Source organism: Oncorhynchus gorbuscha, linkage group LG03 (genome assembly GCF_021184085.1).
Source record: "Oncorhynchus gorbuscha isolate QuinsamMale2020 ecotype Even-year linkage group LG03, OgorEven_v1.0, whole genome shotgun sequence".
Taxonomy (NCBI): Eukaryota; Metazoa; Chordata; class Actinopteri; order Salmoniformes; family Salmonidae; genus Oncorhynchus; species Oncorhynchus gorbuscha.
Window position 1 is genome coordinate 87,414,536 of NC_060175.1, and position 17,147 is coordinate 87,431,682.

At 41.2% G+C, this 17,147-nt stretch overlaps 2 protein-coding genes across 2 annotated transcripts; both read left to right on the plus strand.

Moving 5' to 3' along the window:
* The first annotated feature begins 2,538 nt into the window (after positions 1-2,538).
* LOC124032141 (ubiquitin-conjugating enzyme E2 variant 1) lies at positions 2,539-6,778 on the plus strand. Its single transcript, XM_046344280.1, has 4 exons — positions 2,539-2,646; positions 4,969-5,117; positions 5,599-5,724; positions 6,272-6,778. The coding sequence occupies exons 1-4, from the start codon at positions 2,589-2,591 to the stop codon at positions 6,416-6,418; spliced, it is 480 nt and encodes a 159-aa protein (XP_046200236.1). The 5' UTR covers positions 2,539-2,588; the 3' UTR covers positions 6,419-6,778.
* Positions 6,779-9,980: 3,202 nt separating this feature from the next.
* Positions 9,981-16,641, plus strand: LOC124022739 (solute carrier family 52, riboflavin transporter, member 3-A-like). Its single transcript, XM_046337431.1, has 4 exons — positions 9,981-10,198; positions 13,361-14,500; positions 14,816-14,939; positions 15,209-16,641. Exons 2-4 carry the CDS (start codon positions 13,482-13,484, stop codon positions 15,419-15,421), a joined length of 1,356 nt encoding a protein of 451 aa, XP_046193387.1. The 5' UTR covers positions 9,981-10,198; positions 13,361-13,481; the 3' UTR covers positions 15,422-16,641.
* Positions 16,642-17,147: the final 506 nt, after the last annotated feature.

The window sequence follows — 17,147 nt, forward strand, 5'->3', positions numbered from 1 at the left end:
GGGTCAAATTTAAAATTTGATTTCTAATACTGACAAATTATCCAATGGATTGTGGTCTTTTTCTGAATAGAAGAAAAAGTGGAGGTGCAAAAAACGCAAGTTTTCACCCTGTATTTACATTTTCTACATGACTCAGATGGCCAAGTGGACACAAGACTGTTTGGGTCCTCTCAGTCCCAAAGAGGAATAATTTTGCAGCTGTTTCTGATTTAATAAACGATGCCATCCTGGCGGGTGGTAACATTTAAATAAAACCCAGCCCTGAAAATGATTTGTATGCCGTATCATAGGAAAAAACGCTGCATTCATACGGATTTGCACAAAGTGGGCATTTAGGATTTGTCACTTGAAGCCCAAATATATCATACTTTGATTAAAATTAAGACTTGACTTAAATCGTTGTGCAACATCATGGGTAAGCTCTAGACATCGTCTTTCAGCTCAAAGGGGGACTGGTGTGGGCATTTTAAGTCTTTCAGATCATGTTGCTATTGACCAATACCAAACTTGTTAGACTTTTTTTTCCATGATAAATTTGTGGTATATGCAAGATTTAATTTGTCATGCCATTGCAGATTTGAAGTTACAGGGTCTAACTGATGGGTTGTAATATGATACAGTACATTAAGATGTGTTAGTTTGTACTAAGCGATCACCTAATGTAGATGTACAGTGAGCACTCAAAGTATTGGGACAGTGACAATTTAGTTGTTTTGACTCTACTCTAACACTTTGGATTTTAAATGATACTATGACAGGTTAAAGTGCAGACTGTCTATTTGGCTTTAATTTGAGTTTATTAATTCTATATTTAGTGAACCGTTTAGAAATTACAGCACTTTTTGTACATAGTCCCCCCAAATTCACTTGTGTATTGAATTAGTCCAAAGTTTAGCATTTTGTCCCATATTACTAGCATACAATGATTACATCAAGCTTGTGATTCTACAAACTTTTGGATGCATTTGCTGTTTGTTTTGGTTGTGTTATATATAATATTGTGCCCAATAGGAATACATTGTCCTTTTTTTGTTCCTAAACACTTCTACATTAATGTGGATGCTACCATGATTACGGAAAGTCTTGAATGAATCGTGAATAATGAGTGAGAAAGTTACAGATGCACAAATATCATACCACCAAGACATGCTAACCTCTCACCATTAAAATAACAGGGGAGGTTAGCATTTTTTTTTGGGGGGGGGGTGTAAGATATTTGTGTGTCTAACTTTCTCACGCATCATTATTCACAATTCATTCAGGATCATCTGTAAACATGGTAGCATCCATATTAATTTAGAATGTTTAGAAACTTATTTACAATTTCTATTGGCCACAAATTTATCTGAAACACAACCCAAATAGCAAATGCATCCAACAAATTTGACTTCTGACTACTTTAATACACAAGTGAATTGGCCCCAAGACTTTTGGTACTCTAAAATGGAGAGACTGTACAAAATGTGATGTAAAATCTATACGGTTTACCCGATATGGATACATATACCCTCATATTACAGATGACAGTCTGTACTTTAACCTCAGTCATTGTATCATGTGCTGGAGTACAGAGCCAAAACATGCCACTGTCTCAATATTTTGTTGCTCACTGTTAATGTGTGATTTAGTAGTTATTTTAATGACCTAATTGCTTTAATACAATGCTTTTTCATGAATGGATTTAGCTAAAGGTCTTGTTGAAGTGTACAATTGGGATTTGTCTAAATGTTAAAAGAGTTGTTGCCTAATGCCCTTATTTTTTGTTGTCAAGAATGAGATCAATCATGTTGTAAATGGTTGTTGATTTGTTCAGGTGTTTCTGATATGTTTGTCTAAATGAAATTTATAGTGCTCCTTGAACCTTTTAAAAAGCTGGTCTTGTCTTCTCTGCTTAGCTAAGTTGATGTAAATTTAGTTTAATCGGTACAAAATGGTTGGCTTTCTTATGGCTTACAATTTATATTATATTTATAAAGAAACTAAATTAAAAAACAAGGTAGTACTTAGTTGTGTTCATTATTGCTATTAGAAGCATATCTAACAAAGACCATCCATGAGAACGCAGGGGTGTCAAACTAATTTTGCCCCGGGGAGTGCATTCCTTCTTCAACGAGGTCCGGCGGGCCGCACTAAATTGGTTATATTTCCTCACAGTCAAAATGTGGTCTTTTTTGCAGCTGTTTCTTTAAGGCTCCCTGACTGTCTAGCTTTCATTAGTGAGCTGGACACAGTCAATAAACTGAAGGTCCATTATCATTTGTACTCATTTTAAGTGTATTATGCTATTATATTTCTTAGAAATATAGCTATGCCATTGTCAAAATAACTACCATGATACATCTATGAATTACACTTTTCACAAAGTGGTCTCTAGGTAAATCAAAAATATCTCCCCCCCATTGAGTGTTGGGAACAAGTTGCCCCTAACCACTGGTCCGGGGTTAGATACGTTTAATCGCCCTTTTGGTTAGGATTTGGGGTGGGTAAATCTGATCTGTGGATCCATTTATACTAGGTATGTGGATCAATTTACCTCGAGCAAGAGCGTTCCCATCTCTCGGCTCCCATGCTGCAACCAACCCCCAACCATGCTTACGTGCGCGCTCCCGCTACTAAGCGACAAGATGGCGGTCGCCGCCGGATCAGGTAAACGGTTCAGCTAAATAAATGACTAACTATCACATTACTAATTTCGTGTGACATTAAAATAAACGTTTGCTGATAGTGTATATACGTTCCAAGATACTTTCCAGAAATGCTCAAGTGCTTATTTGAATAAAATATGGCTTTTCATAGCTGCTAGCTAGCGGCTAACTCTAGCTACCGAAGTTAGCTCTCACCTGCTATCTGACAAGGCTTTTGGTCTCGCAAGTTTTAGTGTATTGAGCATGACATGGCAAATTCCGTTGGAAAACCTCTCCATGCATAGTTACGCATATATTTAATGCTAAATTTAACTCCGTTGACATGGCAAAAGAGCTCGTCAACCTGTGTCGACTGATCAAATGCCGCGTCATTCATCAAGCGTTGTTTTTAGCCTGTTAGCTAGCTTCTACGTCCAGAAAGAGAATTACCAGCTAGCTAACGTTAGTTCATTATTACCTAGTCGCAGGAACAGCTCGAACTGGCTGGTTTGTGTGTTTCATGTTGTCAGCACACGTTATAGCAGCTACCTACCGAGTTTGTTGTTAGCTGGTTTGCTAGCGTAGTCAACTAGTCAGATAACGACTCGATTTGTTACTGGAGTGATTTCGTGATCTAACTTAAGCTAAGTTGTCAGTCACATTAATTTGACTTGTATTAGTTAGCTAACTACCCAGTGTACGTGGGAAAGATGACAATATCGACTTTCTAATGCGCTCAATTATTTAGCTAACGTTAGCTCACTCATCTGAATTTAGGCCAGACCCTTTTGGGCCTATGAACTGAAATGGCAAACGTTAACTAGCGAGAATTGGCTAACTAGTTACCCACACATGTATGCGGATTACGTTTACCGTCCACATTACGTCAATCCACACCTCCAATTTGTTCTCTAATACAGGCCAGAAACGTTCGTTTGAATTAGCTAGCTACTGTAGTTATACACTTAATCATCATTGAAAAACTCCTCAAAATAGTCAGGGGATTTGTAATTACATTGGACAGTGATAGTAATTATACAGTAACAATCCGTTTTATTGCTCAAATCAAAACAAGCAGTAATGTTGTAAAGGTAAAATGGCAGGTAAATGCCACACACATACCCAATCAGACTACCAGATAATCTAGACTGGGAATATAGCAGAGAAGCTCAGTGTGAATGGGTCGACTCACTAAATCTGCCCTGGGTTATATCTGATCTTGTCTCATGCGAAACTCTCACCACCTAGCTAACTTCTGTAGGCCTATCTACAGGTTTATGGACAGATGTTGGGTGCAGTTCAGATGTTTATGAACAACAGCTGTTTTCTGGAGCGGCTTGAAGGAACTGACTGGTAGGAAGTGGAATCTGGCTTTATAGCAGTCTCTTATTGGCTACTGCTAGCCTGTTGGTCAATGGAACAGGTACAGGTGTGATTGGCAGATGACGTGACCAATGGCTGGTTAGTGGCACTTTCAAACTGTTTTGGCACAGACAGGTGGTATGACCCGCTCGACTGGTTTTTACTGTCAAAGCTAGCCCATCCTTCATATTTCATGGCTTGCAATCAGCAAAAACCAGTCAAACCATGGCAAGTGCGGCTATAATAGATGCTCTGTTTCCACCACTAAATTGTATTCAAAGGGCACTATAGAAGAATCAAAGATTGCCATGACATATACACTGAATGTACAAAACATTAGGAACATCTTCCTAATATTGAGTTGCACCCCCTTTTGCCCCCAGAACAGCCTCAATTTGTCAGAGCATGGACTACAATGTTTCAAAAGCGTTTCAGAGGGATGCTGGCCCATGTTGATTCCAATGTTTCCCACAGTTGTCAAGTTGGTTGGATGTCCTTTGGGTGGTGGACCATTATTGATACTCACGGGAAACTGTTGTGTGAGAACCAGCAGCATTGTAGTTCTTGGCACACTCAAACCTGGCACCTACTGCAATACCCCGTTCAAAGGCACTTAAATATTTTGTCTTGCCCATTCACACTCTGAATGGCATACATACACAATCCATGTCTCAAGGCTTAAAAATCCTTTAACCTGTCTCCTCCCCTTCATCAACACTGATTTTAAGTGGATTTAACAAGTGACATCAATAAGGAATCATATCTTTCACCTTGATTCACCTGGTCAGTCTATGCCATGAAAGTCGCTCTGGATAAGAGCGTCTGCTAAATGACTTAAATGTAAATGTAATGTAATGTAAAAGTGCCGAACATGGTTTTGTACACTGTATATTGAAACCCAATGGGATGTACTGTTTGCTTTGTCTTGTGTGGTATTTCAATAATTTCTGTTTTGGTGCTTGTTTGTATCACACACCGATAGGCGTTAAGGTTCCTCGTAACTTCCGGCTGCTTGAAGAGCTGGAAGAAGGCCAGAAAGGTGTGGGGGATGGGACAGTGAGCTGGGGCTTGGAAGATGATGAGGACATGACCTTAACAAGATGGAGAGGGATGATCATTGGCCCTCCTAGGGTGAGTTGGCTACTCTGAGTCACGGGAATCCACCAAGTTTGGATCACTGGCCTTGTCAAGAAACAACCCCTTAGGTCTTACCCCGCTAGGCAACTGTGGAGGTCTGAGAGGATTGGACGGGTGTAATCAATATGTCAAAAATTCCGCCTAAAATACGGCGCTCAGGATTGTAAAACAAAGAATGCATAATTGTTTTGTCAATAAATATACATTTGCGGGGGACAATCTTAATCAATATTGAAATGGCTAAAACCAAATCAAAACTATTCTGTCCACCTTGCTAACAGTTGGACTGTTGGGGATCATTTAAAATTCCAATTGCGTGGAAATAAAATGAATTATATTTACAGCCCTCAGGACCTCGGTGAAAACCGAATGCGGCCTGGGTTTGACAACCCTGACCTAGCCTATCAAAGGGGCAAGGTGGAGCTATTAACGTAATGCTAAACCCATTCTTACTGATGTCTTTGTCATTTTTCAGACGATCTATGAAAATAGGATGTACAGTCTGAAGGTTGAATGTGGGCCCAGATATCCAGAGGCACCACCATTTGTCAGATTTGTAACTAAGATAAACTTGAATGGTGTGCACAACTCCAATGGTGTGGTATGTAAATCTGTCTGTCCTTCAAAATGTTTCCATTGTATAATAGTTAATACTAGCTGTCTGATTTGTGTTGTAGATATTTATTTTATGTATGTTTAAGGATTTGATTGTTTATTGAAGTGAATGACTGATTCAATGGCTCCTATAATAAGATATGGATTTCAGTGCAGGGCTAATGCATACTATGTTTAGGTTACATTACAGACAGAGGAAATGTCACATGCAATAAGAGGCAATACTTTGCTTGAACATACTAAATGTAGTTATGCATGATCGTATAGGATGTACGTTCCGCTGGATAGGCTATTCCACAAGTTGCATTTATGTAGACTTTTTATATTTACAATTTATATCCATACAAAAATGAACTATTTTTACCAGATTATGTAGCGAATCGTTTTTGGGATATGTTTGTTCACAACTAACCAGTACTTCAGCCAACCATGATATTACTATAAAATATATAGATTTGAGTCATGTTTTGTGAGTGTGCGTGATTGAGGTGTAACGGAATGTTTCTCTCCTTCCATTGTTCCCTGTCCTGCAGGTTGACACACGAGCAGTGTCTGCACTGGCCAAGTGGCAGAACTCCTACAGCATCCGTGTGGTCCTGCAGGAGCTCAGGCGGCTCATGATGTGCAAGGAGAACATGAAGCTCCCCCAGCCACCAGAGGGCCAGATCTACACCAACTGAGCCTATGCTACTACTCTCCTTTTCCCTCTTGTTTGCTTTCATCCCATCCACCACCTCCCTTCTTATTTTAATTAATTTGCCAGCCAACACTCAAGCGCACACACATAGGGATGTACGTGTGGCCGAACACACGAATGCAGACACCCACAAACATGCAATCACTTCTACATGCGCCCTTCTCAGGCCCTGGCCCCTCCCCTTTCCATCACTGGAGCTCTGGTTGGACTAGAGAAGACTAGGTAGGCAGAGTCATCAGTCCAGCCCTGATCATTCGAATACTGTACATCTTACTAATTTTTTTTATTATTATTTGTTATAAATGCAGATTGTACAATAACATAAATGATCTTATTGAGTGTACATGTTGTGTGCTGCCTTTTTGTAATAGAGAGGACCCTCCAGCGATTATGCAAGTATTTGTGGATTTTGTTCAGTGCAAGATATACATTAGATAAGAAAAACGTATCAGGTTCTAAACATAAAGTTCAACCAGTCAATTTACCCTCCAGTTGATTTAGGGAGCTTGACCCAAGAAATATGTTAAAATATTGCTCGGGTGTTTTTTGGGGGGGCTTTATGCATGTGTAACTTGTATAGCAATTTATTTACGGGCTCCACTGGAAATGTATGTGACTGCAGCAGCTTATAGCAAGATTCCTGAAGTAGTATGCCCTTCAAAGCTGTCACTTTAGTCAACACACACCTGGCCATGACAGAGACAACCACTGATATTTAGAGTCCTATATAATTATTTATATATATTTTTAAGATACCGGAAATGTTTAGTTCATATTAGATAAGTGTCATTGGGTGTAAAACATCTGAAAGGATTCACACACCAGAAAACCTGCAACCATTTAAGCTAACAACCCTTGAATGGAGAACTTGAATTGGCTACCTCTTTTGGTCCTTAGTTGGAGAGTAGAATTGACCAATAGTCGTGTCTTTTATGTTTTTTTTCTTTCCCCTTTCCTATCATAATTATTGCATCATGCATTCACACTTATGTATAGTGTCTATATTCTAATGGTTCTCACCCCCTGCAGGCATTACCCATGTTTGTTTCAGAATGCAATGTCATCGAGTTTGCCATTCATACACTGTCAGTATGGGTTATGGAACTACATTGATTGTACTTTTACACTATCTTGGTCTGTACAGGATCTTTTGTATAGTGTTTGTCTGTTCCCCTTTAGTGATCTTACCAAACATGCAGTAAATATCATAAGGTGACCAGTCTTATTGTTTATCACAAGCTAGGTTTCCATCAAATTGGCGACAGATTTTCATGCTAATATTCTACAATCCACGAAGACAATGTTCACAGCAAAGGGACTGGTTGCTGATAAAAGTCAGTGGGTGATGTAGTGCACACAAAATGTACTTTTTTCGCTTAACTTTTCATGTACCGAATAAAAATCTAAAGTTAAGTGTGTTTCCATCGCATTTTCAACCCTACCCATAGTTCTTTCTCACAAATTGTTGCGTTAAAAAGCAAATGTGCCTACTCGTCTTGGCATTTGCGCTCTTTTCAACAGCTGGCAGATACTGTGCGGGTAGTTTAGACTGCATGATGAGATTAGTATGGATAAGGGCGAAAAAACATTTGTTAAACGTCAGTCAAGCATCGATCATCATATAATCGCGTGACTCCAAATGTAGTTTGATATGATAGTTACTATATCAATATGAGGTTGCAGCCAGCATTTACATAAAGGCGTTTCCACCGCCATTTCTCACGTAATACAGTTTATTGATACAAAAAGATCTCAGCTTTTCAAACGAACAAATTATGTCTGCATTTATCGAATTGTACCGAAACTTCCTGTTTCCATAGATGTGATTAAAAAAATATATATACTGTATGACTACTCGAAAACAGGACTGGATGGATACGTGGTTAGTAATACAGGTGGGTAGTTTATTGATCTTATCAGGTACAATATTACAATTATTATGCTCTTCATGAAGTAACATCAGAGGGAATAGTAGCCATCAAAAGGGGGCAATCCTATACTCAAAGTTCATTTATAAAGTTATTGAGACCCTCGTGGACATCAAAAATGGCCTTAAATATTAATTAAAGGGACAGTATAGACACAACACCAGTGATGATTGTGATTGTTTGCTTATATTTAGCTAGGCAAGTCCGTTAAAAACATATTCTTATTTTCAATGACGGCCTACACTGACCAAACCCAGACGACGCTGGGCCAATTGTGCACCGCCCTACTGGACTCCCAAGCACAGCTGCTTGTGATCAAATTAAATTGTATTTGTCACATGCACCGAATACAACAGGTGTAGTAGACCTTACAGTGAAACACTTACTTACAAGCCCTTAACCAACAATGCAGTTTTAAGAAAATACCTATAATTAAAGAGCAGCAATAAATAACAATAGTGGGGCTATTTACAGGGGGTACCTGTGAGTGGGCACCGGTGTTGAGGTATTTGAGGAAATGTGTACATGTAGGTAGAGATATTAAAGTGACTATGCATAGGTAATAGAGGAGAGTAGCAGACATGGCGCTCCGGTAATGCTTGCCGTGTGGAGCAGAGAGAACAGTTTATGACTAGGGTGGCTGGAGTCTGACAATTTCTAGGGCCTTCCTCTGACACCGCCTGGTATAGAGGTCCTAGATGGCAGGAAGCTTGGCCCCAGTGATGTACTGGGCCATACGTACTACTCTCTGTAGTGCCCTGCGGTCCGTGGCTGAGTAGTGATGCAACCCATCAGGATGCTCTCGATGGTGCAGCTGTAGAACCTTTTGAGGATCTGAGGACCCATGCCAAATATTTTCAGTCTCCTGTTAGAGTTCGGCTCCTTGAAAGCGGCAGCTCTACCCTTTAGCTTGGTGCGAATGTTGCCTGTAATCCATGGCTTCTGGTTGGGGTATGCACATACAGTCACTGTGGGGACGACGTCCTCGATGCACTTATTGATAATGCCAGTGACTGATGTGGTGTACTCCTCAATGCCATTGGAAGAATCCCGGAACATATTCCAATCTATGCTACAGCCTGGATTCGAATCAGGGTGTCTGTAGTGACACCTCAAGCACTGAGATGCAGTGCCTTAGACCGCTGCGTCACTCGGGAGGGATCCCTGATATTGTTATTGTTCCCATGGACTATTGTTGTTTGTTAAAGGATAAAGCGGTGTAGGCCTATAAAAGTTAATGTGAATCTCAGTTAGTGTTCACCAGAGTCATTATTGGTCAAAGATGTTGAGTAGATGCCCTCTCATGTCTTAATCAATGTATATTCTGGCGGTCAATAAACATAGATTTTTATTGGATATTATTGTTATGATTAAAATGACCATACCACATCCCAATCATTTACACACACACGAACACACACACCCTGGGTTGTATTACCTGACTACCTCTGATATAAGCAACCTCGCTTTCTTCCTGAATTTCCCATTCACATAATTGTGGAATGAAATGAGGGACCATAGGTCTCCCATTAGTCTCTCGGGGCTGGGCAAGCAGAGGAAAGGGGACGTCCCATCTCTACTATGTATCTAACTTTATGGCTGTTGTACAGATTTAAAAAGGACACAGCTGCACAGCTGCTCAGTTTACTCTTACACGGTGGAGCTGACTGCTGGACTGGACTGAACTACCCACAAGGCACTAGTTCCCTAGTTCTCCTCCAGCCTGTGTGTGAAGGAGAAGCCAGTGGCATTGTCCCAAAGGTCTGTATATAAGATGAGAGAGGGAGGGTGTTGGATTCCTCAATAAGGCATCCATTCAGTGGCTCAAGAAACCTGTGAGTATAATTATTTATCTTCTTGGTTCCTATGAGATGTATTGGAAATGTAATATTGCCTTATGGTCATGCAATGGAACAATCATGGAAGTTAAAGTGTATCAATTTCAAATCAATATTGTAAAGAAGGTATTTTTCAGGCAGATTCTGATTATCCGTTCCCCTGACAAAAGATAATAGTGATCAATATGAATTGAATGTTCTTGCAGTTCACACTGACCCTCTACATTACTGTAACACATTGGTGCTTTGTAAGCCAGATACACAGTATGTAATGGTATTGGCTCTGACATTGTCTCATTTGTTAGGCCCAACATCATAAAATCCTGTGTGGAAGCGAAATGCCTGTCTGATTTTCACTAGCAGAGATAGGAAATGAGCAGGTAAACTAAATTGTGCTAAGTGGTATCCTTGGGATGTCCCTGCCCTAAACCTTAACCATAACTGTAACTCCTAACCTCAACCCCTAACCTTAACCCTTCCTTTAACCCTTCCTTTAACTGTTTTAAATTTAAATGGACCATTTTAAATTTCAAGTGATGTTGGTTCCCACTTAGACTTCCTAAGGATCCCTCTTAGACTTTGTGCAGTAACAATGTTAACTTTTTCAAAGTAAAAGAGGAGACTTGAGTTCCAGTAAAGTAAACGTTTTAATACAGAGCTTTGAGGTGCAGGTGGTCATGCGAAAAAACACATGCTAATAGCACCAGTTCCTTAAAAACCCCAGCTAGTAAATATAAAGCAAATGATGTCTCAAGACTAATACAGTCAATATTAATTGTGTATACATGGCATCGTTAGAGACAATGGTTGATATGAAACTGATAAAATGTTTAGCTGAACGATGAGAAGAGTGAAACATTTGCTACTTTGGGTACAGAGAGTGAAGTTCAGCAGCTTGAGCCAGTTCAAGGTTTGGATTGTCACGAGTTGAGACCTCTGAGAAGTGTGTGTCCTGTATGATCTGGGTCATAGTTAGGCGTCCGGCTGGCCCCCACAGCCATATGGTACGTTGTGTTCCTAGAGGGAAGTGATAGGGAAGTGAAAATGACTTCAGCTGCTTGACATGTAAGAAGAATGCGTTGAGTAGACTGAATACTTCTCTGTTACAATTGCTAGTATTGTCTCAAGGTTTCATGGTCTCATCTCTGTATAAATGAAAAATACAATACATCTGATTCTCACTACTCCATCTACACAGTTAGTTAGATAGTTGTCCTTGACTTACATTTATTTTTTACATTTAACATACAGTATAACATTTAGGTAATCAAAGTGTAACTAATTAACTAAACCAGTCATTTCAAAGTTGGACGTGCACCCTTGAGCAACAACACCCTGTGCATAAATTACAGGGCACACAGAGAGCATCAGAGTTGAACCAGTTGACCTAGATCTGCTTATGCCAGGTTGCTTCACCCTGTGTAACTCACAGCTAAAGGGTAAAACAGTAGGGTTTGTTTGGCAAAAAGTTAAAGTTCAAATTCCAATGACAAAATGAATGCACATTCAATAACAGGGCACGTATCCACAAAGAGTCTCAGAGTAGGAGTGCTGATCTATCATTTTTCTATTTAATCTGATTCATTATGATCTACAATGCAAAACTGATCCTTTGATTTGTAATCCCACAATAACAATGTGATATTTACTCTTGGTTATACAGTAACGATGGTCATGGTCTAGGCCAGTAGTTCCCAAAAATGAAAAAGGAACTCAGTCTGGCTTTCAACTTACTCCTGAAAGTTGCAATAATGCACAAGGTGCAATTTTGAAATTGATAGTGCATCAGCAGTTTCCAGTGTTCCCCAATGCTGGAAGGGGAGCCTGAGTGAAAATGTTTGGGAACCCCTGGTCTAGGCTAGGGTTAGGCCTACTTGTTGATAGATCCTTGCAGAGAGATTTGGTACTATAATACTTTTAAAAATTCTAAAATTATTATTGTCTTACTCATTTCATCTTCGATCTAGCTTGATAGTTTTATCAGCAGTGTCTTTAAGCAGTGGTGTGTATTCATGGATGCCAAGGGAAGCCAGGTTTCCCCCCAAAATGTGTTTCATAATTTTCATTCAATTCGCAAGAGGCTGAATGTACAGTATCTCACCGGAAAAGCATCAGAGCGAGTGAAACAGCTCCCCTCTGTCTCTGTATGTCTAGCCCATCTATCTGATGGTGTATGGTCAAAAAGAGTATGACATTGTTGAAACCTGTAGCGTTGAATGCAAGGGAAACCTGCAAACATTTCACCTCCTTTGATTTAAAAAAGTATACAATAATAACCAACTAGCGTTTAGCTAAACTGAGTGAGCTCAACTGCGAATGGTCCTGGTGCACCAAGGGAAGCCAGTTTGGATTTGGCTTCACACCAATCACATCACATCAAAAGCTAAATATAATTGACAGAAAAAACTTGAATTGTTGCATCTCGTTGTGTCGTTGTCCTCCAGTGGCTAGCTAGCTACCTAAAATGGTCTCTTTCCTAAATTAGCCAAGGAATGAGATAGGGATTTAGACTAGTGGTTTTACTTAATTCTCCGTACTGGTCATTGATTATAACGGCGATTCTGATCCAACCATAAATGTATACATTGTGCCCCTGGCCCTTAGAGAATGGAAGTTCAGTATGTAGCTAGATGTAGTAGGCTAATTTTAACTAGCTGGCTCATCATTGCCCAATAAAGGAAGTTAGGCTTGCGAGCAAGCATTCAAGCCAGGTAGCATAGGACAACAAAAACTAAAAGCGTGTACTGTATTACACAGTCATAGACCGTTTCGTCAACATGAAAGAGAGGACGATGGCAGAACCATGGACAGCATATTTGGCTTACATTGATTGGATTAATGTGTTTTTTCAATCTTTTAGTTGTCACTGTATTAAGACTAAGCATACAGTAGGTTATTTGATGATGTTGAAGATTAAATGGTTCTGGAATAGTGGAGGTAGCTCCTGTTTTCTTTGAAACTCTCAGTAACTCTCATTGGTTCGAACTCAATAGTTTAGTTTAGTAGTCTGAAAATATCAGAAACATTTACTTGCTTGACTATGCTGTAGGTCATGTAACTGTTTGCTACATGCAATATGCTTTGTGGACTTCACCGGACAGAGGTTGCTCACGCACCATTACTGACTTTCAGTATTTCACTAGTTTCCTCTTTTTCTAGGCTCTGAAGGCTGGCCAGGTTGAAACTGTTCAATCAGATATATCTTCACTTCAGATCAGAAGTTCCTCCAAAAGACTACCTCACCTCACCTGACCTGACTGGGACCAGCTACAATACAGCCATGTCTCTGCTGGTCCATGTTCTGGCCTGCTGCTTCGGACTGGGCTCCTGGGTGGCTGTCAATGGCCTGTGGGTGGAGCTCCCCCTCATTGTCAACACCCTCCCTGAGGGCTGGGAGCTACCATCCTACCTGACAGTCATCATCCAGCTGGCCAACCTGGGGCCTCTGCTGGTCACTGTCATGCACAAGCTGTGTCCGGGCCGGCTGAGGGAGAGCGCTGTCATCTACAGTGTGTTGTCCATCGGCATCCTGGCCTGTGTACTTTTGGCGTTCTTCTGGGATGAGACCATGGTTGTGGCAACGGCACCACGGAGCACAGTCTTCTTTATTCTAACCCTTTTCCTGGCCTTGGTGGATTGTACTTCCTCTGTTACCTTCCTGCCCTTCATGATGCAGCTGCCAGCCCACTACATTACCACCTACTTCATTGGAGAGGGCCTGAGTGGCTTTATCCCTGGTCTAGTTGCTCTTGGCCAGGGCGTCGGCATGGCCAAGTGTGTAAATGGCACTCAGTCCTCTGGTAACCTCACTGAAAAGGACATGTACATTGTCCAGACCCAGTATCTACAGCCCAACTTTTCCACTGAGGTGTTTTTCTTCTTCTTGGCGGTGATGATGTGCATCAGCCTGCTGGCGTTCTCTGCCCTCAACAGGTTCCCACACAGCTTTGAACTGTCCACAGAGAACCTAGTTTCAGACACTGACACAGTGGCGTCGGTCTGTTTCGGTCTTGACAACCCTGGAGTGGTAACCGACGAGCTGAACTCTAACCCAAAACCCCACAGTGAGGAATCAGGTCAGGCTAGGCCACCGCTGGCTAAACCACTCCACTCTGTTTATCAGTTAGCTTTTATCTATTTCATGGTGGTCTGTGTGAACGGGGCAACCAACGGCCTGTTGCCCTCGGTGCAGACGTACTCCTGCATGCCGTACGGTAACCTGGCTTATCACCTGTCGGCGGCTCTGGCATCCTGCGCCAACCCAGTGGCCTGTATAGTCGCCCTGTTCATTCCTAAAAGGTAAAACCCCAAACAGCCTCAAGCTTTCCTCGTTTATTGACGATAAAGCAACAACAAGCATTTATGGACAAACACTCAAATCAATATGTATTATTATCTCAGCTTTGACTGCATTATGTGCAGAAATTGCTTCCTGCTGTTCAATAAGTAACCATTTTTTACAGCGTTCTCAGTTGAACAGATATTGTTTGTACACTGACATAGACATTCAGCTGCCCATCACTGCAGCCATCTCAGTAGTTATTTTTATGTTGAATGACATTCTTCAGATTTACAGTTAGCAAACTGTTTTCTGGTTTCCTGTTTTGCACTCAGGTCACTAGTGTTGCTGGGTGTACTGTGTCTCCTGGGCTCAATCTTTGGAGGATACAACATGGCCATGGCCGCCATGAGTCCATGTCCACTACTACAAGGCTCTGCGCTGGGAGAAACCATCATAGTGAGTGACAACTCCACCTGTAAAATAGGCCTCAGCCGAGAAACACTTTCTCAGAAACATGCACCCGGGGGCCCCAGGACCGAGTTTGGGAAACCCTGGGAGTGCACTTTTTAGTTTTTCCCATGGCACTACACATCTAATACCACTAATCAACTGATCATCAAACCTTTGATTAGTATAGAATCAGGTATGTCATGTTATTGCACTTGAATTCTTACACTCGAATAGTACGTGTAACCTAACTTATAAAGTCACAATGTAATCCTCAGGTTCTGTCGTGGGTCTTCTTTACGGGGACCCTGTCCTATGTGAAGGTAATGGTGGGTGTCATCCTGAGGGACGAGAGCCACAGCGCCCTGGTGTGGTGTGGAGCAGCGGCACAGACAGGCTCTCTGCTTGGCTCTGCCATTATGTTCCCTTTAGTCAATGTCTGCAACATGTTCGAGTCAGGAGACTTCTGCAACACTAGGTGCCCTTTATGATGATGACTTATACCCGAGCCAGAACGGCCCATACGGCAGGAGCTTATCTCTTGTTTCTGTAGTGAGAGGCAGCTTGATGTACAAGTACACCCCCTGGACAGGAGTACCCGCTGGTACTTATACCCACTGGGGTGATGTGTGAATAATGTGGGGGTCAAGGAAAAGACAATGACAGGACAATGACGTATCTGGCCTCAGATTAGAGATTGGACTCTAAGTATGTCTTCAAGGGCACCCGGTGGTGAGAAAAAAATCCGCCTGGATCAATGGAGTAAAGTATAAGATTTCAAACTATTGTTCAGTTAATAATTGTATGTATTTCTATGCAGTATGATTCACAACCCACACTCAAGGGTGTTGGAGCAATTGTTGTAAATATCTGCATTATTAACCTTATCTTTTTTCAAATATATGGTTTTAAACCATTACTTGTTGAATAATTGGGAATTTAAGGAGACAAGCAGAATCCAGATTCATGTTTGGTTTGTAATTACTAGTTATAGTGCCATGAAAATGTTTATTATTGAATTAACCTTAGATTTACACTGAGTGTACAAAACATTAAGAACACCTGCTCTTTCCATGAGATAGACTGACCAGGTGAATCCAGGGGAAAACTTATTGATGTCACTTTTAAATCTAATTCAATCAGTCTAGGTGAAGGGGATGAGACAGGTTAAAGAAAGAATTTTAAGACAATTGAGACATGGATTGTGTATGTGTGCCATTCAGAAGGTCCATGGCAAGATAAAAGTGCCTTTGAACGGGGGTATGGTAGTAAGTGCCAGTTACACTGCTGGGTCTTTCATGCTCAACAGTTTCCTGTGTGCATCAAGAATAGTCCACCACCCAAAGGAGGGGGGGGGGGTGTGCAAGTCAATATTAGGAATATGTTCTTAATGTTCTGTATGTACACTTAGTGTATGTCACGGTCACTCTGCTGAACCCACTGGTGTTTGCTCTAGTTAGAATGTTTCAGATTGTAACACTAGATGGCGGTAGTAGACCATCTTAGAAAAAACTATTCTTTGCATTCCTCAGGTATCCCAGCAGATTCTCTTGTCAACACAAAATACATTTAATTACACTTTGTCTATTCAACACTTATTGTATAAAGGCTTTTATATCTCTATGCTTGTGTGTGTGTCAGTGTGAAAGAGCATTCCATGTAAGATCATCATATGATATGCACTGTTGATTGTTTTTGTAAATACATTATAGATCATCATGTGCTAATGTGTTCAAGTTAATGTGTTTAACCTCATGTGTCCACTCACATACAATGTGGATTCGAGAGGTTCTATGGCTTTCATGGATGTGTGAGAATCAGATTACTGTAGGTTACAGCAATTTCTCTTAGGAGGATGCTGCTCTTCCATAGGAACCAGATAGTGATGTCCCCATCAGCAGCTGTTATTCTACCAGTATCTATCTCTGTCTATCCCCTTCCCCTCAGATGAGTTGAGGACCACAAAGAGGTCCCCCCAGCCCCAGGTTTAGGGGAAGCCCAGGGAGGTGGTCACTAATTAAGGTTAGTCAGAGTAGAGGAGGCAGTTAGTCGGCTGTTGGCCCCATTGCTGGTCACTTGGGAGCTCCACTGACCCCGGCTCTGAGTAAAAAAATAATAAAGAAAGAGGACGAGGGCCACCCTGCCTCCGGGAGTCCGGGTCAGCTGAGGATCAGATGAGGGCCACCCTGCCTCCGGGAGTCCGGGTCAGCTGAGGAT